Here is a 27145-nt window from a genome sequence, read left to right as displayed (position 1 = left end):
ATGCTAGAGGCCCGTGTACTTAGATTTAAGTGCGCGTTAAAGAACACCAGATGGTGAAAATTTCGGGAACCCTCCACTACGACTTCCCCCCCCCCCCCCCTCAAAAAAAAACATATTGTGGTTTCGGGATGTAAACCGCCAACAATTATTATTAAGATTACGCGCAGGACGTGAATACTCTAGTTTATTCGGGAGCTTACTCGACCACCAGCGATAACGCTGGAAGGTTCGATCCCTGATGACTAAAAGACGACGCGTTCCGCCGGTGATCAGTGGTGCGATCTTGTACGCATTCCAGATAAACACGGAGGCGTGGCGTTACATCCAGCCGCACGCGAATGGCCCATGTAAACGGCGACATACGTCACGGCCCTGCATTGACCAATCGCGTGCGGTCACGTGCGGCTGGATGTAATGCCACGCCTCCGTGTTTATTTCGGAACGCGTACAAGATCGCACCACATATTACCCACGGCCGACGCCTTTTATTGCCACTATCAGTAAAAGGCGAAAGATTAGTGCGTGGATTTGAGGAGAGACCATAGTCTTATTCTTGCGACCACTTGCCATTCATTCCACTACACATATTTCACGTCACTGTCATGATTTTAATATATATATATATATGTTTTACCCGCCTTTAGCGCGAGGAATTTTAAGGCCCCTTTACAGCTACTTACCGCAACCATTGCTCACATCCTTTGTCTCATGAACTGGCGCTCTTTGGCCATCAATTGGCCCTTGCGCCATTAAACACCACATATCATCATTATCACTATCAGTGGTACAGCCTGGTTTGCTTTTACATTGAGTTGCTTAGTTCTCTGGGCACAAGCTAGCCCGAGTTTCGTCTCTACCGTACGTCTTCATCGTCACCACCGCGTGAGGATGCAGTAGGTCTGAGGCGTTTCTGGGCTGCGCTTGTTGTCTCGTTGTACAAGTATTCTTAAAAGATTGCAGGTTAGTGAGTATATCGATAACGAACGCTTTACGCCAGGAGGTAAGTAGAATATGAAAAGTCATTGCAGTTTTATGTTCTCTACGTATACACAATGCGCCCCCCCCCCCCAAAAAAAAAAGAAAATGTCGCAACCAGCGTTGTTGCTGCTGTTCACCGGTGATTCGGTATTGCGTGAACGGTATTTTACAGACAAGGCGAAACTCCGCGTCGGTATTTGCGCCATCGTGCAAATACTTCTTATAGAAGTTCTTGATATTATAGGGCAACCCGTTAGCTGCTCGCCAAGCTGAGCAGCGACTCCCATCAATTACAAAAATGACAAGCAAGAACCTTTGTCAGTGAAGAGGTGTCCTGTTAAGCAGCTAAAACAAACCCCAATAAGTTCTTTCGGAAGTAAACTAGTGTGCTTTGAGCAAGAAGGGCAAAACTTTTGAGAAACTAACAGATATTTCATTAAAATCAAACAAAATTGATCGTATTTAAGAAACTTTCAAGCAGACCTTTTTGTGCGTGAGTGTTCGCTACTGCATTATGGGGTTCTAAATAACAAATTTGCGAACCTATCGAAGTATCTTAAGATACAATTGGCAAGTATCGTATCGGATACATTTATTGCGGTAGTACCTTGTATCTCCAATATTTCCTGGCCGAGTATGTTGTATCGTATCGTGATACTACTTCAAAGTAATTTTGCCCAGCCCTGGTACGAAGTACCTTAAAGGGGCCCTGCAACACTTTTTCAGCTTAGTCAGAAAACGGTGACCATCAGTAGTTGAGGCTCCCGAGAACACGCGAGCCAAACATTATAGCGCAGCGCGCGGCCTGGAATTTACAACCCTATCTCACAGTCAGTTAAAAATCGCCCTCTCTTCTCTCGGCAAATGATGCCATTAACACAAATGACCGCGATGTATACCTGAAGTCTACGGCCATTGGCTGATTTGAGCATCGTGAGCTGTATAGTTACCGCGACCGCCGCGGGATGCCGCCTCGTGCCCGCGCTCGCGGTCACACCGAATGTAAGCTGTGCGCTCGAAGAAAAAAGGGCACAGAAAGTGCTCAAGGTCACGACACGCGCGGGCTAACGGACGCATCTCCTTGCCCCCTTGTCACTCCCCTCCCCCATGCGTAGCTTTCAGCGCGCTCGCTGGTACGAAGGGAGAGAGAAAGCTCTTGAACCGTGCGGCAAATCCCTGTAACTTCGCTCGTACATTCTCAACGGAAAAAGATTAGCACAAGTGAACGGTGGCCGTAGCCGCAAAATTGCGTCACGCGGCGCTATTGGTCACGAACACGCCGATAGCGAGATTGCCAAGCACATTCCACTTTCCGAAGCCGGGGAGGGGGGGGGGCGCAGCGGACCGTCGGAAAGCAGCCCATCTTGCGGTTGGCCCATACGAAAGCCCATATCTTAAAGCAACGCTTGTCCATTGCTTATCGCCAGATGTGGCTATGCACACGATGTCCTTTTTGTTTTTCTTTTTTTCGCTGAAGTTACGAGCAACCGTATCTTTATCGCAGAGTCCCCGAAAAAGCTGCTTGTTAGAGTGCTTTCCGCCGGCCACCCTTGCTTTGGAAAATGGAATGTGCTTGGCACTCTCGATATCGGCGCGATCGGGAAAAACGGAGCGCCGCGTGTCGCAATCTTGCCGCTCCGGCAACCGGTCGCTTGTGCCAATCTCTTTTCGTTGATACTGTACTTGACGGATTCTAAATCTTTTTTTTTTTTTTTGGCAGTCGACTCGTGAAGCAATAAGCTCCTTTCATGAAGCCATTCGACGATTACTTGGAAACTTGAAAGGTCCCTATAAAGGGTCAACGTGAGTGTGTGTGTGTGTGTGTGTGTGGTGTGTGTGTGTGTGTGTGTGTGTGTGTGTGTGTGTGTGTGTGTGTGTGTGAATGGCTCTTTTGTTCGCTGCTTCATCAATATCATGGCTCACCAACAAGCTCAATGTCATATATTAATTTAATAAGTTTTTTTTCAGGGCGCATGCTTGTGCCTATGCTCTCTTTATGGGGCCAGCTAAATGGACCGTAAAAATTTCGTACCAGCTATACCTTTGGCCGCCATTTTCCGCCTATAGGCTTCACTCGTTCATTTCGTTCGCGCAGCCCTGTGGCACAACACGACGGCGACGCTGGTTCAGCCCTTGCAGCCGTTCCCCGAAACCGGTTTCTACGAGTTCCTCAGCATGATGGCCCAGGGCATGCTGTACATCGCCGTGCTCGCGCTGGTCGACTCGCGTCTTCTTTTCAGCCTCAGATGGTGAGCGTCTGATGTCTACAAACACTGGAATCCATGTAATGTATCGAAGCACTCCGATGGTTCCCGTCAAGCAAGAGGCCGCTCGCATTGTGCCTTTGCAACACAGGCCGCATAAACCGCGGGTATGCGTTGTACAAATGCAGTTCACCAATGTTACCACATACAAAACCGCAATCATGCCGCCAGCCGCGGTTGCGGCAAACAGAGCTGGCAACCTTGGTTTGGTGTTTAACAAATGCTAGTGTTTTAGTCTGCCGTCCAACTTCTTGCGATTCGGAAACATGTCGTGGTGCAAGCTATCCTAAGCGAAGCCGTCAGTAACGCGGATGCATGGGGCGTTCGCTCTGCTCCTTCGAACTCGTCCACGGGAGGGCCTCCACTCCTCCTACCCGCCAGGCCAGATGCCTTCAATGTCTCCATTAGCGACAGCATTTTGCTCTAGATATTAGGATAACGCTGGGATGAACCTTGCACAAAGAAACCTAAATTTTTATTACAGTTATTGGATATATTTTTTGATTCCTCGCTTAATGCACAGTTAGTCTAGCATGACATCGTAGCCCCCCCCCCCCCCCCCAAATGACTTAAACAGACACCTTTCGCAAGCAATAACTCGGGAGTGCAATCTCGCATTGGTAAATATGAGGTAGCAAAATATTCTAATAATCACGCGACATATGAGACCTTGTACGGGGCACATGTGCAAAAAGGAAAAAAAAACAACAAGAAGTTGGATTGGAAAGGAGCCCAGCGTGGCGAAAGAAGGGAAATGAACAGAATAGAACCAAAGAGTGTATTTGGCGAGGAGCTGTTAGCTAAATAGGAATGAATAAATGAGTAATAGGCATTTCTGCAAGTATCAAATAAAATTGCGCTGATCTGTCATTCACCCATACAAAGTAGCATTGGATCTGCTGGGTTTCGACCGCGGCAAACGTAGTACAAATAGTGCGGTTCTGTAGTAAATTACGCTTAGTGTTTTCTAGGAAGGAAAAATGAGGTAGAAAACTGAGCCACATCAGTTGTTTGGCATTCATATTGAAGGTTGTGCAGCGCTCACACACAGAGGTACGATTAGATGTGCTCATGAAGTATTGTGCGCAAGTCCAGTGAAAAGGTACGAGCTAAAGAGTTCCATATCGCTTCGAGTATGAGTCAGGTGTTCGATGACATTCTTATATTCTTCTTTTGTGCTGTTTCTAAATAAATGACCAGTTGAGAGTCAGAACATGTCCCGCGAACTTCCTGTCCTAAATTTTGTATATCTGAACGAGCTAGCCCATGTGATCATTCAGACGCGCAAATGACACCTGTACGACGTAACTCTTTGCAACCGTTACACATATACAGGTATCTGGCTCGCCGCCTTCAGGGCAGCGAGCAACCGGTCGAGTCGGCCGAGCAGCGCGGACCTCGACTCGTTGCCGTCTCCATGGACGCCGACGTCGAGCATGAGGTGAACCTCGTGAACAAGGTGTGCCACACTCGGGCCTTCGACAATATCGCCATTGCTGTCCGTAGCCTGGAGAAGATCGTCGGATTTGTGAAGCCGGTATGGATCCTCACTATATACGGTCACATTGCACGGACAGTCGGAGTGATTATACGTGTAAAATGTTTCCTTCGCGGCACCTGAATATTTGGAGCGATGTACGCTTCGTTACCTATTTATTTATTTATTTGTTTATTAAAACCATAAAGGCCAAAGGTTTTGAAGAGGGGAGTGGTTAGAGCAAACGATAAAAAACATAAAAACCGAATGAACGTTTATACAGCTCTAGCTGAAGTCAACAAAGACATAAAACGTGGCTCACGTCCCGGCGCCGGCGCCGGAACGTGAGTCACTAGGCACGATACCAACTCCAAAGGCGCTCCCTCACGTCATGCCCGCAACCAGTTAGAACCGTTTCGCTTGCACCGGGGAGAGAAAGGAGGACAGAAGAAACAAATGGGGACAAGCGAAGCTTGGCGTGTCCGTGCCTGAACTACTACTCTTCCTTTTTTTGTTTCTTTATTTACACGAACAGAAACAATTATAAAGAAAGAAAAGCAGTTCGTCAGGCACGCCCACGCCAAGCCTCACTTGGCTCCATTTCTCCGACTGGCTCCTAAATTTCTTTACCTCTCGGCCCACCGCGACAGGTGAAACTGGTGGACGGGGTGAGCTTTCTCTTGAAGAAGGGTGAATGCCTGAGCGTGGTCGGCATCAACGGCAGCGGCAAGACCACGTTACTGGAGACCCTGGTCGGCATACGCGTGCCCACCGACGGCGATGCGTACACGTCCGCCCTGACGCTGGTCACCGACATTCGCGGCTGGCAGCGGGGCATCGGGTACGCGCCGGACGGCATCTCCAAGGAGACCATGCCGGCGCTCACCGTGGGCGAGATCCTGGATACTGTGGCCAGACTGCGAGGCGTCGTCCAGAGACGCCAGGCTGTGACGAGCGCCCTCGCACTTACCGGAAGGCTCCGCGAGGACCAGATGGCCAACGAGTGCAGGTGCTCATAATACTAATGGCTGGGATTTTACGCGCCGAAACCACGATGTGATTATGAAGCACGCAATAGGGGGATGGGGGGGGGGGGTACTGCGGATTATATTGGATCACCTGGGCGTTTTTCGCACGTTCTAAGCTCGAGTTAACGGGTTTGATTCCCGGCCACGGCGGCCTCATTTGGATGAGCGGTGAAATGCAGGAACACCTTTGTGCATAGATTTAGGTGCAACGTAAGGACTCTCGGGCGATCAGAGTTAGTTGACAGTCCAGGACTATCTATACGATGCGCCTCAGAATCATGTCGTAGTTACGGCACGTGAAACTATAGGAACTAATTGAACCCTACGATCCCAACGCTGAATAATAGACCCGGTTTTACATGGAGCCGGGTACGTGGCAGTATCCGGTGCCACCTAGTACCTTGTACGCCGTCTAGATACTTGTATCTCGTAAACTTCTTTACCTTGGTTACTTCAAGACGCGTACAAGTTCTGATCCTACCTCATGTTTGTTCATTACGGTACCCTAATGTTTCAAACGAGTTTTTTGTTGAAACCAAAGTCGTCACTGCCTAAATGCAAACAGTCGTGAAGAAAGGGTCGTGGTCTAATTGGTGCCGCGGATTTTTTCTTTTCCGTATGAGTATGTATTCGTTGAAAACGAGTTGTACAGCCTATAAGTGCCCATGTCAAACCAATGCTATGTATTGAAACAATTATGCGCTATTGAGGTCTTCTAGAATGATTGTTCATATTATTATTATTATTATTATTATTATTATTATTATTATTATTATTATTATTATTATTATTATTATTATTATTATTTGCTGGTGCACGAAAACTTTTGCTCGCAACTGTACAAAGTGCCACATCGGAAATCATGGCCATGTGCGCGGCAGTGCTTTTTTGTAGCGTTAGCTACACTGGCCTGGCCGAGCCCATAGAGTTTCCTACAATACTTACTAGAGGGAACTCTGGCGCTAGTGTGTATGGGAGCTGCAATGCATGGCACTTCAACCAGCATGGGAATGATGGGTAGTGACACGGATTTGTGTAACCTTCGTTATTGGGGCTCCGTTTGGCTCCGCGTCGCCTGTATCCGCTTTGTCGTAAAACGAAGTTGGCCAAGAGTCAGCAGTTACACTTCACCACTTTAACCTTTCTAGGCTCACCAATTGAAATCTTGTCACGAAGTTCACAATGGTCCATTCTTTCATCCAAAAGAAAACCAAAACACAACAATAAACAAAGCCACAAGTGTGTTCGAAGCCCGCAAGCACGAAGACTTGGAAAATCCGCGTACTACTCATCATTCCCATGGTGGCTAAACGATCGCAGCGCCAGAGTCCCCTCCAGTTAATTATAGGAAACTCTATGGCCGAGCCAGTTTCGCGCGCCTTCTCAAGAGCCGTGCTGCGCATGCGCGAGGATCAGTGATGTCACGCAGCTGGCGCACCGGAGCCTGCACCTCCCGCGCATTCCGCCGCCGCCGGTCTGCGCATTCCAGAGACAGTGACGTCGTAGCCTTGGCAGACGTATTGGCGCCGGCGCGCGCGCAGCTATTCGCCTTCGCTGTGCAGTCGTCGTCTGACGCTGCCCTGGAGCCGCTTGATAGCGCCTCTGACTGGCGTTTGCCAGTGTGGTATAGCCACGGAAAAGGAGAGCGCAAATGCTGCTCAACGGCTCAGAAGAGCGGAGAACTTAACTCATCGGATCCCGAAGTAGTTGCCTGGCAGTTAGAGGTTCAGCGTACGAAGAATGAACAGAAGAAGGCTAAACGTGCTGCGGAGGCACGAAAAGCTAAGAATAATCAGCTGAACCTTTGCTAACGCTACGTATATCTTGGCATAGCCGAGCTAAGCCACTGCAACATTTTTTTGTAGCGTTAGCTACACTTGCCTAGCCGGAGCCGATTTCGCGTGGACCCTCATGAGCCGTGCTGCGCATGCGCGAGGATCAGCGATGTCACACAGCTGGCTGACCGCTCTTCGCGCTCTTCGCCGGCGCGCTCTCTCCGCCACCGCTGCGCGCGACTCGCCGCTGCTGGTCTGCGCATTCGAGAGGAGTGACGTCGTAGCCATGGCAGACAGACTGGCGCCAGCGCGCGCGCTGCTATTCGCCTTCGCTGTGCAGTCGCAGTCTGACACTGGGCTGGAGCCGGTTGAGTGCGCCTCTGACTGGTGTTTACAGGTGGAGAAGGAGAGCGCAAATGCTGCTCAACGGCGCAGAACAGCCGAGGAGCTTATCTCATCGGATCCCGAAGTAGTTGCCTGGCAATTAGCGGTTCAGCGTACGAAGAATGAACAGAAGAAGGCTAATAATTCTAGACAAGCTGGAAAGCTAAGAATAATCAGCTGAACCTTTGCTAGCGCTACGTATATCCTGGCATAGCCAAGCTAAGCCACTGCAAATTTTTTTCTTTCAGGATGTATAAGGAAAAGTATCGAAGCAATAAGGCTCTCAGCTGTACAATATATGTATAATAAGCAGATAATATATGACACTGCAACTATAGGCTCGATATTTGTTTTTATTTTTCAAGGAGTAGCAAATCAAAATGCAAGAACAAACCGACTGATAATAACTGATTGCTCGTTTTCACCCCGTTTTGTTGACCAGCATTCAGGAGCCATGCATAAACATGGAATTCTTTGTTGGACAATAATCTACGAGGTAGATAACCGATCGTCATTGAGAGCGACGGGGTGGATACCGAGAAATGGGAGACAGAGCCGAGGGCGACAGAGAGTAAGCTGGTGTGATGAAATTAAGAACTTCGCACTATTAAAATAGAATCAGCTCGCACAAGACAGCGTGGATTGGAGTTAATCGGGAGAGGCCTTCGTCGTTCAGTGGACATAGAACAGGCTAATGCTGATTCTTCTGCTGCTGATGACGATCTGTGATTCGCGAGGGCGACAGCTGTTGCATAAGTTAACTGCCATGCTTTCAGGAACCTTGACACAATGTTTCATTGAAGTGTCAACTCCGTGCGTCGAAAACTCTTTACAGCCGTGGTGAGCTGAAGATGCTGCTGATCGCTTGCGCCGCCATAGGCGTTCCTCCTGTGATGCTGGCGGACGAGCCGTACACAGACGTGGAACCGCTGTACCGCAACGACATCATCCACATGCTTCAGCTGCTCAAGGACAGCCAGGTCATATCGCTAGTCTCGACTTCGCACCGGCAAGTATTGGACTCAAGATATTCAGCATTGAACTCAGATTCAGTACTGGACTCAGTATTAGGCTCAGTATTGGACACACACTCAGCCAGCATTCGACTCAGATTGGATTCCAAGTATTGGATATTTGAAGTTCGAAGTTTATTTCTTTCTCATGCAGAAAAAAACGTGTTGTGAAAAATCAGCGGCTCATATGATGATTGCAACGTTTTGACGCAGCGATCGCCATATTTATTTAAGCGAAAGCCTTGTGTTTCTCATGAGTAATGGAATTCGACGTCTGCCATCGGCGTCAACACGAATGGTACCATTAGCCCAGCGAGCCAGCGATGACGTCGTCACCTAACGTCATATCTCAACGTCATCTGACGACGTCAGCACACGCCATTGTCGTTTGGTCAAGTGTTGGCCAATCGCGGAGGTAGCACAACACCAGGTTAGGTGCACAAAGCTCCAGAAAAGAGGGAGGGGGGGGGGCAATGCAACCGACTGAGGACTTCAGAGTGATTTATTGAGCGTTTCGTCAGCGCGTAAGCTTTCGTCTGTTGCTCTCCTTAGCGTTAGCTAAAAGTAGTGTAAAATTTTGCTCCGGCCAAACCAATAAGCGAGCGTACGGTTTATAGATCAGAACACCTCCCTCATTTCTCGTTAGGAGGGAGGTACACCTCACGGGGTGGAAATTCCCAGGATCCGCGAAGCGTCAGATCCTGTCAATTTTTGTCTGTTTCACAGTACAGTTGAACCTCGTTATAACGATCAGTAGGATAGCCAAATATCGGTTGTAGCGAACTAAGTATAAAGTTTGGTTGGTCACGCTTCATTTCAATGAATTTTTGTCTTGTTATAACGAATTTGAAGACGCGAGAGCGGCCGCTATATCGTTTGTAATGAAGAAATATTTTCTTCTTGCGAGGCTCACAATTCGGAAGGTCACATCTAAAGCAAAGTAAGTGCTCATAGACAATTCACAGTCACATTTCCATAATCTTCTTCAGCGGCAGATCACAGTATTCTTCGATTAAATGTGAACGCACGTCCGTTTTTTCGAGCGAACTTTGTTCTGTTGCAATTTCACCTTCAGATATTGCGGTCCATGTAGCTTGAAATGCTACAAGGAGACAGGTGAGGATTACATTGCTTGCAGTGGGTTCGAGGCCTAGAATGATGCATTCTTATGTCTAGGATTTCGGCACGAGCAAGATTAGAGGCAGATTTTATCTCTACTGTTGTAACAGATATCGCACATAACGAACCAATTTATGGTCCCGATGCAACCACGTTAAAACGATGGTCGACTCTATTATTTCAGAAGCACGCGTAAAGACTTCCTAACAGCTTACATTGCAGTGCACTCGCGCGTGCATTTTTAAACCCGATAGTCTTTCTGGGGATACTTGAATGCAGAAATCTTAGTCTTTCTGTCTGTCTGTCACACGATTCAGCCTCCCGGCCAAAGTTTAAGCACTTGCTGAACGCCCAGCCACATTGAAGTGGTAGCTGCGTTCATGCTCGTGAAGATTGTCGATCAAAAAGCAAATATTACGCATATCTGAGGCGCAACATCAATACGTAAGTATTAGTTGGTGTGTTCCTTTACTAGAAAATACATAGATATGTACTTCTAAAAACCCTAGTGTTCCTTAGGCTGCGCTGAAAATGCGGCGCTATGCGCGAAAAAGCCCTTTGCCGACGATATGGCGCTGCCATCTGGCAGTGGCACTGGAAACGGCATCACTGGTGGCCGCGGATGAGACCAGGACTCATGTAGCACGGCCGACCGTAGACTATCGTCTTTCGACGACATTTGCAGCGAAGCACGCAGATACGCGGTCAATTTTTTACATTGTATGTTTTTACGTACACAAATCTTTCATGATTTGGTTTAGCGACTATATGCTCTTTTCAACGCTTGCGCGCTGTTCTTGCACGCATGCGCAGTATGGCTCAGATTGAGATGCTTTGCGACCGCGTGGCCTTCCTGGAATCCGGCAAGATCGAGGCGATGGGTGACATGCAGCACATGGATAGGAAGTACGGCGGCTGCTATCATGTCATCATCAGGCTGCCACTGGAGAAGCGCAACAGCGTCTCCCTTATCAACCGCATCTACTTCGCGATGATGGAGTTCCACCAATGCGAATTCATGTACAACTACAAGGTATTTGGCAGGCGCGATTCACCAGCCCGCGCCTACTCAGCTCTGTAGTGAGATGATTTTAGTTTTGCCCGTGGACTACTTGCATTTTACGTATTTACAGGTTACCGAATGAGTATACGTGATGAATTGATGGATAGACGCAATGATCTTCCCATTTATAACGGGGTGACTACCTGTGCGCCACTATGCTCGAAAATGAAACACTTTAAAATTAAGTTTCAGTACAGCCTAATGCCTTGTCTACTATTAAAGCTACCTTACCATACGAAAAACAACCCTAAATTTAAAGCCCAGGACTCTGCCCCTTACGGCGGAGTGATTTTAGTTTTCCTAATATTTGTGTTTTTTCTCATTTCTCCACACTTTACCCCCACCAATCCCCTAACTGTCTCTTACTTTTTATCGCGGACCTATTTAGCTTTCCCGTGTTGTCTCAAGAACCCAAGGCAACGTTGGGCAACGCTGGTAGCGGCATCTTGTGGCGTTTTGTCTAACTACAACGTTTCTGCAAAAATTTTCGGTTGCATCCGCGTTCTCGTCAAAACAAAATAATGAAAGCACTGCGAGCTAAGTGATTGTCAAACTAGCAATGTTCGGCACCAGCAGTCCAGTAAAATGTGTTAGTCACGGAAATATTAATATTGTGTGTGTATTGTTAACCTCTGGATTATCTGGCGTCCCTGCCAGCGTTCCCCATTAAAGACACTTTCTACGGTCCTCCCCCCCCCCCCCCCCAAAAAAAAAGAAAGAACATAAAAAAAACGTAAATGGTCTGATTGTATGTTGTTGGCCAAAATTGTATGTTGTGTCAAGTTTAAAATTTACAGATAGTTTTTACCAACGTCATCGTGGTCTCCATCATAGAGCACTAGCATGTCTCCGTTCTATCATACGAGTGGCGACACTGGTTGCGTGGATGGATGCTGTGAGCGTCCCTTTATAACGGGGCGGTGACATGCGTGCAACCAGCACTGCAAAAAAAAAAAAATAGGCAGATCCCATTTCTTGTGGGAATATGTTTCATGCGAAGCAGTCAGCGAGTCTAGGCTGCATTTTTTTTTTTTTTTGGCTTTGAGCCAAGCGTTACTAGGTGGCTCGACGTGTTTTTGTAAGTGTAGTAACTGCGTGCGCATCGTGGGCTTAGCAGGCGCATCGACAACACTGACGTTTAAGAGGTTACTTAAGGTTTGACGAAACGTCAACACTCCCGTCAGGGCACATACGTCAGCATTATCGAAATGAAGAACACTTTACGGTGCGATGATGGGAATATCAGACGTACATTTCGTTAACATATTCCTCCGGGGTCGAGCAACACTTGAATATATATCTTGATGAATCATAGGAATACAAATGTAACCTTGATTAGGCTGCATAAAAGCAGAGCCAACACTGGAACCACAGATAGCTAAAATGAGATAGCCAGCACCAGAAGCGCAATTGACGTTGCACCGTCATTACGCCTGCATAGAGTGTTTTTACAAAGCAGCTTCTAGACCTGGCGTGGCTCTGTGGTAGATAACGTGACTTGCACGCAAAATGCTCTGTTTCAATTCCTGGTGGGATCCTAATTTTTATTATTTACATATGTGGAGTCAATGCTGCCGAATTCGCTTTTTCTTAACCCGACGTACACGACAGGGTTTTCACGATGTTCATGTCATGGCCAGACAGTGACATTCGTCAAATCCTCTTACCCTCCCATGCCAATTCTGCTACACCAAGTTAAGGAGACGAACACGAGAGCACCCAGACGTAGGCGGCTAGATAGATAGATAGATAGATAGATAGATAGATAGATAGATAGATAGATAGATAGATAGATAGATAGATAGATAGATAGATAGATAGATAGATAGATAGATAGATAGATGATAGATAGATAGATAGATAGATAGATAGATAGATAGATAGATAGATAGATAGATAGATAGATAGATAGATAGATAGATAGATAGATAGATAGATAGATAGATAGATAGATAGATAGATAGATAGATAGATAGATAGATAGATAGATAGATAGATAGATAGATAGATAGATAGATAGATAGATAGATAGATAGATAGATAGAAACACTCAAAATGCCTAGGGTTCGCTAAGAAATGCTTCGCATAAAAAATGCTTTTTTTACGTTGGCCTAATGCCATGTCCACTTCGATTAAATCGATGTTACTATAGAACAAAAAAACATGAAATTCACAGCCCAGTCCTCTGCCCCTTACGGCGGAATGTCCTTATTTTTCCCACTATTTATTTTTGTCCTTTCTTTCTAGTTTTCTGCCAACAATACTCTAGCCGTCTCTTACTTATTTCAATCGCGGACGCATTCAGCTTCCCTTTGTTGTCCCTAAACCCAAGGCTTAAGGCTTGTGCCCAAAAGTACGCCTGGGTGGATATCTCCACATTCGATCAGAACATGCGCCGCCGTTCCCTTATCTTCCCCAAAGCATGTGCATTGTTCTTCTTCTTTACTGAATTTCTCTTTATAAATACGCGTTCTAAGGGAACCCTAAGTCGCTTCAAACAGCAAAGCGCTGCCCCTTGAATTATCATAAAATGCCTCCCTCACTTCGTTCTTGCCCTTTCGGTAATTACTGAGAGCCGCCGTTTTTTCCATCGCTGCCATCCAATAAACTCTCTCCGCCTGTCTGAGTTTTCGCTTAACGCTCTTTGTTCCCATATCGCTTACACTGCCAACCGCATACTTGCTGGTGAGTATACTAGTTCTTTTTTGTCCACTGTGTGTCAACGCTGTTTCTATACAAATACCGGAACACCTTTTCTGCCCATGTACTCTCTTTCATATTCCTTAGCCTCTCTTCGAATCTCATTTTGCCCTGAGCTTCTCTCACCTCAAATCTTGTCCATCCCTTATCGCCCTTTACAGCCTCAGTTCACCACAAGGAGTGGAGCATTGGCTCCACCTATGAAAATCCGGACACACCAGTCGCCGAAATCGCGATCTTCTAATTATGGCGCCACCTGTAGGCGGAGAAACAGGTTACCAGATGTCAGTTACGTGTGTTTTGCGTTGCGCAGGGCCGCAAGCTATGCCGCGTTGATAAAGCGAGCAGTGTAGTGCGTTTACACTTCCGGTTGACATTTACGCAGAGGATACTGCTGCCTGATAACTTTTCGACCTTTCTTGAAAGTATTATTTTTGGAAATAATAATAATAAGTAGTTCTCCTGAACCTCGCCGTGGTAACTCGCGCGAAGACAGCTAAGCCTTCAGCGATGCTGCCTGTTCTCTGTTGTCGCAACCAGGTGGCGCGTCGGTTCGCTTATTTCGGCGAATTCGCCCACGGGCATCTCGGACTTTAGGAACGGAGTTACAGTACCGTATGATTAGAAACTGTTTTCCAAGAGAAGGCAAGCGCGCGAGGCGGAAGCAGGAAGTTAAATCAGCAGATGAGATTAAGAAGTTTGCGGCCAGGACGTGGCCGCAGCAAGCACAGGACCGGGTTGATTGGCGAAACTTGGGAGAGGTCTTCGCCCTGCATTAGGCGTAGTCAGGCTGATGACAATGATGATTGTCATCATTATCATTGAAGAACTCTGCTATCATGTCGTAGATAACTATAATGCCTGGGGTTTTAGGTGCCGAAGCCACGGCGTTTGGAACGCCAGCGCGCACTTGCCCGTGAACGCGCACGTGATGAAGGAACGCTGATCCTTCAGCCGCGCTCACAGGCTGCGTTTGTCCTGTCTACTTTCGTGTCTCATCCCAAGCTTGTTGAACTTCACGTGATAGTGGCTTACCAACTAACTCCCCAACACACGCTCCTTGAGTTCGTCGCTGATGGACAGGTGAATCACAGCTCCGCCCTTCCTACAGCTTCCACGTGGAGTGGAACTGCATATATGTTTTTAAGGACCGCCTGGTTTTTGTCTGATCATGGTTACCAAGTCAATGTGTTACGATCTGGTATAAACACATCCAGGGGAAAACGTGTGCGGAGATAGCTACACAAATCCACTCGCGTTTAAGAGCACTCTATTGCATTCCCGTGGTCCGTGCGTGCCCAAGTTGACTGCCGTCGACCTTTGGCGCGCAGGGCACTCTCAAGTTCAACGTGGGCAAGACGTACACGACGTGGGGCGAGCTATTCTCCCTGCTCGTGTCCACCAAGGAGAAGGAGAAGCTGCCCGAGTTCTCCGTGAGCGACATCCCGCCCGAGGAGATATTCGTCGGCCTCTCGCGACGGCAGCTCTTCTTCTCCTTCCGGAGGCCGCGCACAAACTTGAGCCGCATGCCGTCGCACGTGGACAGCCCGCCGGCAGCCTTCGAAGAAAAGAGAAAATGATTGACTCAGATTAATGAAACAAAAAAAAATGCTTGAGTCACAATTCTCGCACACCTTGCACTCCTCGCTTCAGGATTAACATTCATTAGCTCGGCAACATGATAAAGAAAATCCAGGAGCCGCGTGCCCCCTACGCGTGCCCCCTATGGGGAAAGTGGGGTCACGCGTAGCTTGATGTCTGCGGGCCTGACGTACTACCTCTTTCTTTCTTTCTTTCTTTCTTTCTTTCTTTCTTTCTTTCTTTCTTTCTTTCTTTCTTTCTTTCTTTCTTTCTTTCTTTCTTTCTTTCTTTCTTTCCTTCTTTCTTTCTTTCTTTCTCTCTCTCTCTGTCTTTCTTTCTTTCTTTCTTTCTTTCTTCTTTCTTTCTTCTTTCTTTCTTTCTTTCTTTCTTTCTTTCTTTCTTTCTTTCTCATTGCGCAATGCTCCCTCTTTAATGTTTCCTTCCTCCATGCCGGGAACCGAACCGTCATACACGGGCTTAGCGGCGCAACACTTCTGTTGCTACAGGCGCCCCACCACGGCGATCTAGGGGTTATGATGCTCGACTGCTGACCCGGAAATCGCGGTATCGAACCCCGCGCACGATGGCCGCATTTCGATGAAGGCGAAATTTTCGAGGCCTCTGTACTTAGGTGCACCTCGAACACCACATAGTCGAAATTTCCGGAGCCCTCCACTACGGCGTCCCTATAGTAATATCGGGGTTTCGGGACGTGAAAACCCAACAATTATTAAGCTAGTCATACACCATGTACTCCTCCTTTCCGTATTAACATGCGTCAGCAAGGAAACATACAAGTCGCACGTCGCTTATGTATTTGTTTAACACTACTCGAAGGCGAAAGTAAGCTTCATCTTCCCAGTCACTCATGTTGATTCCTCCCCTCTCCCCCACTCCTAACCTGGTGTGGCTGTGAAACGAAATTCCCGCAAAGAAAAAAAACTCGTAAAAGCCAAACAACCTGCGCGCACATGACTCTCATATAAAACAAAAGTTGCAAATCGTGTGCGTTTCACGAGCTAACAAAGCGGTAGGTGCCCGGGATACGCAATAGTCGCGCAACATTTTATGGGGACTGTAGGATTGGGCGTGTTGGTACAACATGATTATGAGTGCAAAACAGCGCTATGTGTCCTCTTCTGTCCCCTCCTGTCGGCTGCGCTGTTCTGCACTCATAATCATTTTATGGGGAAGGCTTCTACAAGTTCGCGACCCTTCTTTTGTCGTTTTGCGTAATGAGGATGTAAGTTCTTGAAAAGCCCTCGGTGATATATTGGCTCCAGTAGAGTGTTCTAGAACAGGGGAGTGCTCGGAACGGCCGCAGCGCCAATGTACAGAAAGTGAAACCCAAACAGGGTCAATCCATCTGCGGCGCTGCGGTCGGTAGTTTGCGATGTGTCGTCGTTTAAGAGCTGCGCGCAGCTCCGCCAAAGTGGTGCAGGGGTAGAATGCCCGCTTCCCACACAAAAGGGCCGCGTTCGAATCGCAGCTGTAGATGGTGGGTTTTTATTCTTAGTGTCACCATTTATTGCTGTGTTGGTTTTTTACTTTGTTTCTTAAAACTAGCTTCTGTGGCTACGTATTGCTACAAAAAGTAACGTAAAATGTGAAACCTCGTTTCGAGTCTCGTATTCGCGAAAATCTCTGAGGCCATACTTTACGTTTTTGTTCAATCTCGGGCGGTGGCGCTGCAAATAACTGCACTCAGTCAAATTTCTTCTTTCTTACTTCACATTTTGCGTTACTTTTTGAACCAACACGTAGCAACTGCAGCTAGTTTTAAGAAACAAAGGAAAACGAATACAGCTATAAAAGATAAAAACCCACCGTCTACAGGTGCAATTCGAACTCGGCCCTTTTGAGAGGGAAGCGGGCATTCTACCCCTGCACCACTTCGGCGGAGCCGCACGCAACTCTTAAACGACGACACATTGCAGACTACCGATCGCAGTGCTGCAAGCGGATGGACCCTGTTTGGGCTTCACTTTTCGAAGCTCGTTCCGAGCGCTCCCCGGTTTTCGTACACTCTAGCTACGGTGCTCAGCTGCTGACCTGAAAGTCGCCGGTTCGACCACGGCCTGGGCCCGTGCCTGTGCGGTGTCAGTACACGTTAATGAACACCAATTGGTTGCAATTTCCGGAGCGCTAAAATACGGCGTGCCTCATAATCACATCGCGGTTTTTGAACGAGATACCCCAAATATTAACGCAATGACGTTAAAGAGCCCGTTTCGTCGAAATTCTGGTGTCTGCGTCTGTGTGAAGGTGTCATCTAGTGCGAGGAGTCGCGTTAAAACATGCAAAATTGCGTGGCAGAAGCGTAAAATTACATCAGGCGACACACAATCTGAATCGCAGAAGTAGTGGGTGGTTTAAAGGCCCATTCGTTACAAAGCACTCGGGCCTCATTAACCGAGCATTGACAGTGAGTCGCACGGAACATATAGGTCATGGAGATAACGCTTGTACGTACAAAATGCCGCCGATAATATACAGTTATAGATTAGCGGGCTTAGCGGGATAGTGGGCTTCGGGGAATATCGAGATTGAAATTCGCATGCGCGGTACGCTAAACGACCTGTAGCGTTTACCGTATGCACGCTATAATTCAGATTTAGCGTTACCGTGGTTGCGTGGTTAACGTAGTGTAAGTAAAACATGGCGACGGTTTTTAACGCCCGCTTCGAACTTAATTTAGCGTTGACGGGGACGGATCCACTTATTTCGTAGCAAACAACCGTGTGAAATGGATTCGTACGCCTTCGGGTAGCCTCGACGACCGAGTATTACAAAAAGTTTAGCGTAGTTCTTGAGATCGCTTCTCATTTAGAGCGTTCCTAGGCCTAACAACAAGGTCGGTGTAACCAAATCTCCAGCATAAAAGTTTCCGCCTTTGGTGCGTGGTTCATATTTATTTACTTTTATTGTTACTAAAGAAATAGTAATACTGCTGCATGGGGGGATAGAGGCTAGCATTGTCAGTTTTTTTTTCTTTTAACTTTTTTTACAACGCATTCACCCTCGGCTAGGTGACGCCGCTGTCAGAGCTAGGGCACGTGAACGCTGTCCCGCTATACTAAAATCCGCTGTACGCGCAAGACAACGCTATTCCCTTAACCCCCGCTATCACGCTAACGCTAAACTATAGCTATCTAATGAAAGCTACTAAAGTATTTGGCGGGTGCAGGGGCCAGCTGCGCCCTCCTCTCTCCTGCGCCTAAGGAACATCATGGTACCAGAGTCTCTTGGCACTATATACGTCTGAAGGAACGCAACCCTGCATGCGTGCGTATGCGTTAAAGGGACAGGGAACAAGCGAAAATCAGCTCACCACAGTTCGTATTGGCGCTCATATATCAGGATCTGGATAAACACTAGGCTGAGAGAGCACGACTCCGCATTGCGCAATTCAGGGCGCACACATTTGGTTGACCTTTGTAGTTCGTGCGGCTACACACCATTGTTAACAAACACAAAGATTCTTTGAACAGACAGGCAAAAAATAAATAAGGAATGAACTGAAGCCTTCCATATTAGAAATATGGGAGCGAAATGTGCGAGTCAGGCGTCAATCATGATGTCAGTTAAGGAATTCGGTTTCTTGCGAATCACGTCTAGAAATCCCCTTACAGATGTGTGATGTCAGCATCAAGTTAGTTAGCATTTTGCTATTTGTTTTGTTTACATGACGTAGGGTTGTTTAATGTGTTTTTAGCTTTCTTTTTCATAGTATTCGAGTTCACCGCCATGGGGTTTTTAAAGATAAAAGTGCATTTCGCCGTTTCTAATAAAACGGTTTTGAGTTTGCCCCAGTGGTGTCTATTTCTTTCTTGTCCATGTGTGTGTTGCGCAGCCAGTCATGAATCAGTACAAACTCGCCCAATTGTCAGTATTGTTGGTACTAAACACAAGCCCACACTAGCAGACGGGCGATTGACAAAAAATAAAATAACATAAAAACTATTTAGCCAAATGCCAGATAAGCCGTGAGGTAAATTGCTAGTTTACTTCATCATATTTAAAATTAAAAACGTTCAGAAAAAAATCACCGGCAATTACGATACTGCCTAATGCGAATTCTGACCGCAACTATTCAGGTGTTTTGATTTTGCGATAAGTTGTGGCGCGACTGCCTCGCTAACCGGGAGACCTCGATATGCCGCGTGTGGGCGCGTTCCACAACAGCCGCCGCAGACAGGCCTCCGTTCATTCAACGCTTTATTTCCACATATCGTATCGGTGGACGCCCTGGCCGCATACCTCAGTGATGGCGTCATCGGCGACCAAACTACGGCGCACTCTACTGTGGCGCCGCGGGTGGCCGCCGCGGAACATCTCGTCTCGCCACTGTCGTTCCCTCCTCCTCGGTACCGCCGTCTTTCATCCTCCGCTGCTCTCCGCATTCGCTCTCTTTCGTCCTTGTTTGCTCTGCCGGTTACGACGACGCCGACTCCGCTCAACGCAGGGACGGGCGCCTAAAGCCTGTTTCACATGCGAGCGACCGAGCGGCGGGGCCCGCAGCGATCGAGCGGCAGCAGGACGCTCGGACGCGGCTTCGTTTCACATGCACCGCTTTTGCGCGGCGCGCGCCTCTGCGATGCGCAGTGATGGTTGTGGGATGCGCCCGTCATCCGCGGGTTTCCTTTCTCCGGGCTCGCTTGTTTTGGTGCGCTTGGGTTGCAAGTTTCACGAGCCTTCTACTTCGGTGATCGATTTTCACGCGCCTAAACCTTGAATGATGAAAATGTGCAGTGTATCAGAGTGCAATTAAACAACTTCAGTTGTCACGTTTATTTCTGTTCCAGCTTTCTTTTTTTACCACGCAAGTCATGTTGCACGCCCATACACTTGGCCATGGAAAAGCAAAAGAAAGAATTTGTTTTTGGGGTTTTAAGCTTTCACAGGGCTTTCGGTGGCTTTTGCTCTCGAATGCCGCAAGGCGTTGGTGCGCCGTATGGGCCGGCAACCGGATGCAAGCGGCCCAGTCAACGACATTGTGGGTTTGTGAAGGAGCTCGTCTCTCTTTTTTTTTTTTGCCTATTGACATTCTGCAGTAAAGAGGCGGCGGCATTTGTCGTCTTCGGGGTACGTGACCACTAAAAAAAGAAAAAGAAAGCAGTAAACTTTCGAACGTGCTGCACCAGAGTAGTAAAAAAAAAAAAAACTGAAACATCTGCTGCGAACAAGTGCGGAGTGTCGTAGGTTCCCCCTGTCCGGACCTATGTTGGTGTCACGATTAGATAAAAATACAAAAGAACAAAATGGCACGTGCAAACGATTTGTCTGCTTTGATGGAAGCGCAGTAAAGAACAACAAAAGGAAAAGAACGGCGTTTTCTACACTGCCAGCTCGTTACAGCAAATGTCGTCTGCTAGGAAACCGAGTCGGAGCGAGTTCCTCCCGGCGCGCGCGGCTGCTCTCGTCTCCATCCCTACAGTCACGTGCCCCCCACGTCACTGCTCCCCCATTGGTTGACCTTGGGCAGACGCTCTAGACGCGCTGCCGCGAGCGAATTTTTCCAAATGGAGCGAAGATCGCAGCGTCCTTTGGTCGCCCTTAAAACCTGTTTTTGGGCTTCCGCGACGGCAGCCGCTCCGCTCTTGGAGCAAAATCGCTGCATGTGAAACAGGCTTAAGAGCTGCGCTCTAAAACTTGTTTGCTATGGCCTAACTTGTGCCCGGAAAACTAGATGCAAAATCTTAGTGTCCGCTAGAGCGCTCCATACACAAAATGTCCCTTCGAACAACGCACGTCTTCTTCTTCTCCCAAGCCTAGCAGGTCAACCCACTCTCTCGTGCCCGTGCGCGAGAGGTATGCGTTGCGCTGTCACAAGAAGCGCTAGCAGGCACGTGACATAGCAGACGCTAACACATCGACTCGCTGCGCTCCGCGTTCGCTCTATTTCGTCCTCATTAGGGAGTTTTAGTGCCGCGGCCCCAAAGCGGCTTGGGTACGTAAGCCCTTGCGTTCCTTTGTATTCTCCGTGGATGCGGCTGGGAGTACAAAGGAACGCAAGAGCATGCGTACGCGGGCCGCTTGGGGGCCCCCGCACTAAAACTCTCTATTCTCTCTATCGGTTACAGCGACGACGACGCCGCTGAGCGCAGGAACGGGCTCCTAAGAGCTGCGCTCTAAAGCAATTCCACTGAGTTTTTGGTTTTCGTTACTTGTCCCCATCTCACCTAGTCGCGATTCAAACGTACTCCCAATACTGATGTCTGTAATAGTAGGTTTTCGTTCCCACTTTCGCGCCCGATATGAATTGGCCTTGGACTGTCGACATGCGGGAGAATCAAATAAGAACGGCTCGTAGTTTTGCGGCACCCGTCGGGGCAGATCTCAGCCTCTCCGCGATCCGCTTTGTCTCCACTGCCCGTCATCGCTGTGCGGCCCACGGGGAAGGTAGCGCAGCTCAACCCGTCGAGCACGCTGCCGTCGCCACCGACGGCTGCTCGTTCGACGAGTTAAGGAGAGCCTGACTGTTACCCTTTCTTTTCTTCTGCTATCCTCTTTATTTCCCACTTCAGCTTCCCCTGACGCTGCACCGTGCTCCCTATCGGGCTGCAGAAGTAAACGTCATTTCCAAAATAAACCACCACCACCACCACTACTACTATACAAAGTGTGTCACATAATTTGTACACATAGGAAGAGACACTAGACACATGGGTGCTACCAAGTAGCGCCCATGTGTCTAGTGTCTCTTCCTATGTGTCCTCGTCTACACCAGCGCTAAGAAACTGCCTTTCCATTATGCACTTCATTTGTGTTGCGCATGATTTGATGATGCTGAAGCATAGACGCTGGCAAAATGACAAAATACCGTTTCAGGGTCCCTTTAACTTGTGGAACATGGTAGCTTGCAACATTAGCCCTGCTTACCGATTGTGGTATGTCGAGTCTACCGAAGGACGAATCCTAACATGAAAACGTAACAACAGTTTATTCGCTTAGCAAGCGAGCATACCGACGCTACGCTCGTCTGGGTAGCGAAGCAATAATCTAAGCAAAGCAGTCTGCTTTTGTGGCTACCGCCCGTGACGTTTACCTCGGGTGACGCTGTGCTTAATCGGTATGCAGTCAAGCGTGAAGCCGCGTTACGCCGGGCTGAATGATATCGAGGCGGATGCTGCACGGAAAGAGGCACAGAGTGTGTCGCCACGCGCTAACAACTGAATATATGAAGGGAAGAGTTGCATTTAATTATTCGTTATTTTCCGATTTTAAAAAGAAACTTTTACTTGCCGCCGTTATTGGCACCGTCGGCGGAATTCCACTACAAACTATCACAATCATAGGCGTGCGCACAGGGGGGCAGGGGGGGCGGCCGCCCCCCCTAATCAACTAAGAGGGGGGCGCAAAATCTGCCCCGTACATTGACCCTTCTAGTCACCTAAGAGGGGGGGGGGGCGCAAAATCTGGCCCATACATTGACTTAGTAGGGTGGGGGGGTGGTGCGACGAACTTTTGCCCCCCCTAATGGGGAACCCTGCGCACGCCTATGATCACAATTAAAAAAAAGTAAGGGGTGCGAAATGCGTGAGTACGAATTACGTCTCAAGAAAATTACCTACCTGAAGACCAGCTTCGTAGAGCCTTCGAGACGTTTACTTCATTGCCTTGAAAGAGTGACGACGTCAAAGAGTGTTTTTCGCAGCCTCAATTTTTTGTGGTCCGCCACTGCTGGACGTCGGCTAGAACCGTGAGCGGCCAGATTTGAAGGCGAATTGACCTTTCGTCTGGCAACCATGATCACCGACGTCACTGGTCACGGGGCAGACAGCTTTTTTTCTTCCCTCGCCTCGATGCGGCCGGTTGTTGCCGCATGACGCTGTCGTCCCTCGCAAGATGTTCACGGTATCGCTCACCATATCCAGGTTAGCCACTTTGATTTAATCGTCATTATCGTTGCGTAAATTACTTTGTTCCCGTCGTGCTGCAACCCTGGGATCTCAAACAGCACGTCGGGGTTCAGATCAACGGAATTGCGTGCGAGAAGTTCTTTTCTTTCTGAAGGGGTAAAGTTGTGCGTTTACAATACAGTGTGAACCGTGCGATTGCTGAAGCTTAATCTGATGTGAACTTAAAATTTGTCGGCTTCGTCGTGTGTACGTAAGATTAATCGGAATGTTTTCGTTGAGCGTGTGCTTCGGGATGCGTTGGAATGTTGACTGTATCTAGTATCGGAAACTTGTGAAGTGTGTCTATTGGCGCGATTGTGGTAAAGGGGGAATTAAGATGGACACAATACGCATGTAAAACGACAGAGTGAGACTCGTTCGGCTAATGCGTCGATGAGATCGCCGCACAAGTCGCTGGCACTGACGTTGCGCCGAGGTTGTGCTTTAGACACCCGACATGGTTGTCGCATTTCAGTAAGGGTGAAACTTGGGGGAATGTTTAGCGCACCACAATGTAAAATTTTCTCTGATGCAATCTTGATTTTAGCGCTAAAAAAGACGTACACACGAGAGACGACAGGGCAAGCGGTCTTCCATGCAGAAGAATCTTGGTTTGAGCTGGTCGGTATTGGCGCATAACTTAAACTTTTCGGCGCAAATTGACCGAGGACGAATAACACGCAAAACAACAGGTCTGGCTCCCGTCCTGTTCTTTCGTGTGTCCATCGTCCTCGTTCAATTCGCTCAGAAAATTTTCTGGAGTTATGTCTCTTATGTGTTCTTTGTTCACGCTAGAATCAAGATTCCAGGGGTTCAACTTGCCCAGCAACAAGGTTTTCCGCTTTTTTAGGCTTCCCAAGGAAAAGAAGCGACGACGCCTTTGGATTAGAAACATCAGACGCAGCAAGTGGACCCGACCGACTGGTCCGTGTTATGCGAGTGACGTACTTGAGTATTTCGCTTGAATATTGCTGGTGTTGTAAACAGCGAACCATTAACACAAACTTACTAATCGTTGTGCAACGGGGCCCTTTCAGGCGCACAAACTTTAAACATCATTTTGTCACGCTGAAAAAGGGAGTTCTTTGGTTCGCGTTTCGAACGCTTGGGCAGACTGATATTTTGCAGCGATCACGCTTTAAGTGTCAAGCGTGATGTGTTGCGTTTACGAAATTTATCGCGCGTTCTGAGCACGAGCTTGGGATGTTACCGAGATTTTGTGAGGGGAAGATTATTTCGATATCGCAGGTGAGTGCCGCCGCGCGTCAGCTGCGGCGGTTATCTGGCATGTGTTTCTGGCACGTTATGTGGTCTGCGTTTCGGTGACTGTCAGCCAGTGGTGTCACCGCTGTGTTGCCACTTTTGTACATGCTACCAGGCTAACGCTTAATTCGCGCATGTAAATTAATGCGCGCCTCAGTGCTAAGCGAATGTGCCTTGCGCTTTTTAATCATGCACATTTAGTGCACGATGTCTGTGTTCGTGCAGGAAGCTCTTCTACTTAGCAAGGGGCCCTCATGTGCTCGATGAAACCTCGTGATTAGGAAGTGTAGGGCGTGAGGAAGTTGAGCGGAAAAATGATTTTCTAAAGTAAACCAACAGGATGTCCGCTATCACAGACTAGCAGAACGAAGTATTGTTTTCATTTAACACTCGCCTTCTAGGGGCCCTGCACCTGCTCTGGCGAAAACCTTAGAGGCCTCAGCAAACGCGAAAATTGACCGCCGGCGTCCGCGGCGTCCCGCGTCGGCGACGTCAACACGATGGATGTGAAAAATCACGTAATGACGTCACCATCGACCAAAGCTTGTGACGGCGTGATGACGTCGATTAACGTGACTTCACGCGATGACCTCATCACATGATTGCAACGCCTCCAAGATCGGAGGCGTTGCAAGCTTCCTGCACGTCCCCGGGTCTTGCATTGCCTCCGTGATTAGTGGGCCGATCACAGAGGCTATGCAAAGCGCCGATGTCATGTGATGAAGTTATCAGATGACGTAACGTAATCTGACGTAAACATGAAGTCACTGTCACGTCATAAATTTTAGCTATCTATGACGTCCTGGTGACGTCATCGCATGATGTTTTAATGCCTCCAGGATCAAAGGCGTTGCAAGCTTTCGGCACCTTACCTGGTCTTGTATTGCCTCCGTGATCTGTGGACCGATCACGGAGGCTGTGCAAAGCGCCGATGTCATGTGACGACAATATCAGATGACGTAACGTAAGCCGACGTCAGCATGACGTCGTTGACAGGTCACAAATTTGAGCTATCTACGACGTCCTGGTGACGTCATCACATGATTTTTTTGCCTCACTCGTGTTGGCGCCGAAGCCCCGGGAACTCCAGTCAATGTGCGCGTTTCATGAGGCATCTAAGATGTTCGCCCAAAATGCAATGTTTTAATGACCATGACATTCAACAGCGCGAATTGCGCTTGCATGAACACCTCCATACTGTTGTAAGCGCGAGCATGGGAGATCTGATTTCTGACTGTAGTGATCTTGCGCACACGCCGGTACTCCGCTCCCGAAGCAAATAAAAAAATCAATGTTAGATATATATAGTACACTGAACAGTTCAACTCAAACTTCGGAGTGACCATCACCGCAGGGTCGAAAAACTTCTCATGAGATCACTGTGCAGTGAAGTGCCAGCCGAACCGCACTAAACATCTTCAGCATCAAAAACATTACCAATGTCGTTATTATTGAACCTAAGCCTCAAAAAAATTAAGAAAACAAACCAAAATAGACGCAAACCCACAGGTCTTCATAACACGAAAACTCACCGATGATCACGATACTCCCTTATGCGAATTCTGAGCGCAGCTTTGTGTTGAGGCACCGCCAACTGTGTTTGAAGTTCTGGCTATCCGCATTGGAACATTCGTTACGCATTGCCACAGAAACTGCCAGTGCTATAGTGCTACGCACCCCACTTTGTGCATTGCAGGCATCGCGAACCAAGGGAAACGCAGACATCGACATCTCCGTCACGACAAGCGAGACAGTCGCAGCGCACCCGCCAGCCCTGCTTGCGCACGAGCTCCGACCGAAGGGCGGGCGCGCGTGACGGACGAAGAAAGCGATTTTTGAGGCCAGTGGCTCGTGATATCCACAGACACCGCGTTTGCTGTCTTTGCGCCGACGACGCCAACGGCGATGCCGAACAACGCAGGAACGGGCGCCCAAGCTTGCGCTCTAAAAGCACAGAACATGTCGTAGAACGTCGTGGGCTGGAATCGGCGCACACAACTCTAGAAATCAGTTTCTCGATGTCTTCGACAGACCTAATTTTCTCCATATTCTTCATTAAACTTGTATGACAATGTGCTTGCACAATTTTGCTTTCGCAATTTGTTTAGCAGCGCTAGATTTCACGAATGAACAGCGCGTACATAACATCAGCCGTGCGCCCGTCGCGCGGAAAGACTATATATGGCGGACGGCGCCGAAGCGAAGGCGGGGCGGTGACGTGAACAGCGTCATCGCCGCGCCGCGACGTCACTGCCTCGCCCATTCGCCAGACTTTCCCCATACACGGCTCTGAAACTAGTATACTCACAGCGCCATCTATTGAGCAATTCATAAACTTGAGGTGGCTACATACTACTACTACTATTACTACTACTACTACTATTGCTGAGGAGGGAACGACCCACACCCTACGGAGCTTCGCTCCTAAAACGGGCAGTGTTCCATGTTCCACGGTACTGTGCTGCGTTGGCGACCTTTGATGCCGACGTAGCAGTGAATGCGTCGCGATGACAGAAGCGCGATCGCTCGTGGTTCACCTGGTGCTCCAAAGTGGCCAGAGGGGCATCGTGGAAACCGTTACAGGTGGCCGCGAAGGCTT

At 48.3% G+C, this 27145-nt stretch overlaps 2 protein-coding genes across 2 annotated transcripts in view; both read left to right on the top strand.

The window, feature by feature from the left end:
- Positions 1-10664, top strand: part of LOC119405573 (ATP-binding cassette sub-family A member 7) — a 67514-nt gene extending 56850 nt beyond the window's left edge. Inside the window, exons 19-23 of the mRNA XM_049419446.1 lie at positions 3074-3227; positions 4578-4779; positions 5370-5728; positions 8742-8915; positions 10628-10664. Coding sequence (XP_049275403.1) covers positions 3074-3227; positions 4578-4779; positions 5370-5728; positions 8742-8915; positions 10628-10664 — 926 coding nt within the window. The remainder of the gene's footprint in view (positions 1-3073; positions 3228-4577; positions 4780-5369; positions 5729-8741; positions 8916-10627) is intronic.
- Positions 10665-10851: 187 nt separating this feature from the next.
- LOC125759748 (uncharacterized) lies at positions 10852-15389 on the top strand. Its single transcript, XM_049418842.1, has 2 exons — positions 10852-11071; positions 15133-15389. Exons 1-2 carry the CDS (start codon positions 10853-10855, stop codon positions 15379-15381), a joined length of 468 nt encoding a protein of 155 aa, XP_049274799.1. The 5' UTR covers position 10852; the 3' UTR covers positions 15382-15389.
- The last annotated feature ends 11756 nt before the right edge of the window (positions 15390-27145 follow it).

The sequence above is a fragment of the Rhipicephalus sanguineus genome, chromosome 9 (genome assembly GCF_013339695.2).
Source record: "Rhipicephalus sanguineus isolate Rsan-2018 chromosome 9, BIME_Rsan_1.4, whole genome shotgun sequence".
Classification (NCBI taxonomy): domain Eukaryota; kingdom Metazoa; phylum Arthropoda; class Arachnida; order Ixodida; family Ixodidae; genus Rhipicephalus; species Rhipicephalus sanguineus.
This window is presented reverse-complemented; position numbering and strand designations above follow the sequence as displayed.

Excerpts from the sequence above, each read along its gene's own strand:
- LOC125759748 (XM_049418842.1), top strand. The coding sequence starts at position 10,853 with ATGGCTCAGATTGAGATGCTTTGCGACCGCGTGGCCTTCCTGGAATCC. Across the intron at positions 11,072-15,132 it reads AATTCATGTACAACTACAAG|GGCACTCTCAAGTTCAACGT; the intron begins GTATTTGGCAGG and ends TTTGGCGCGCAG.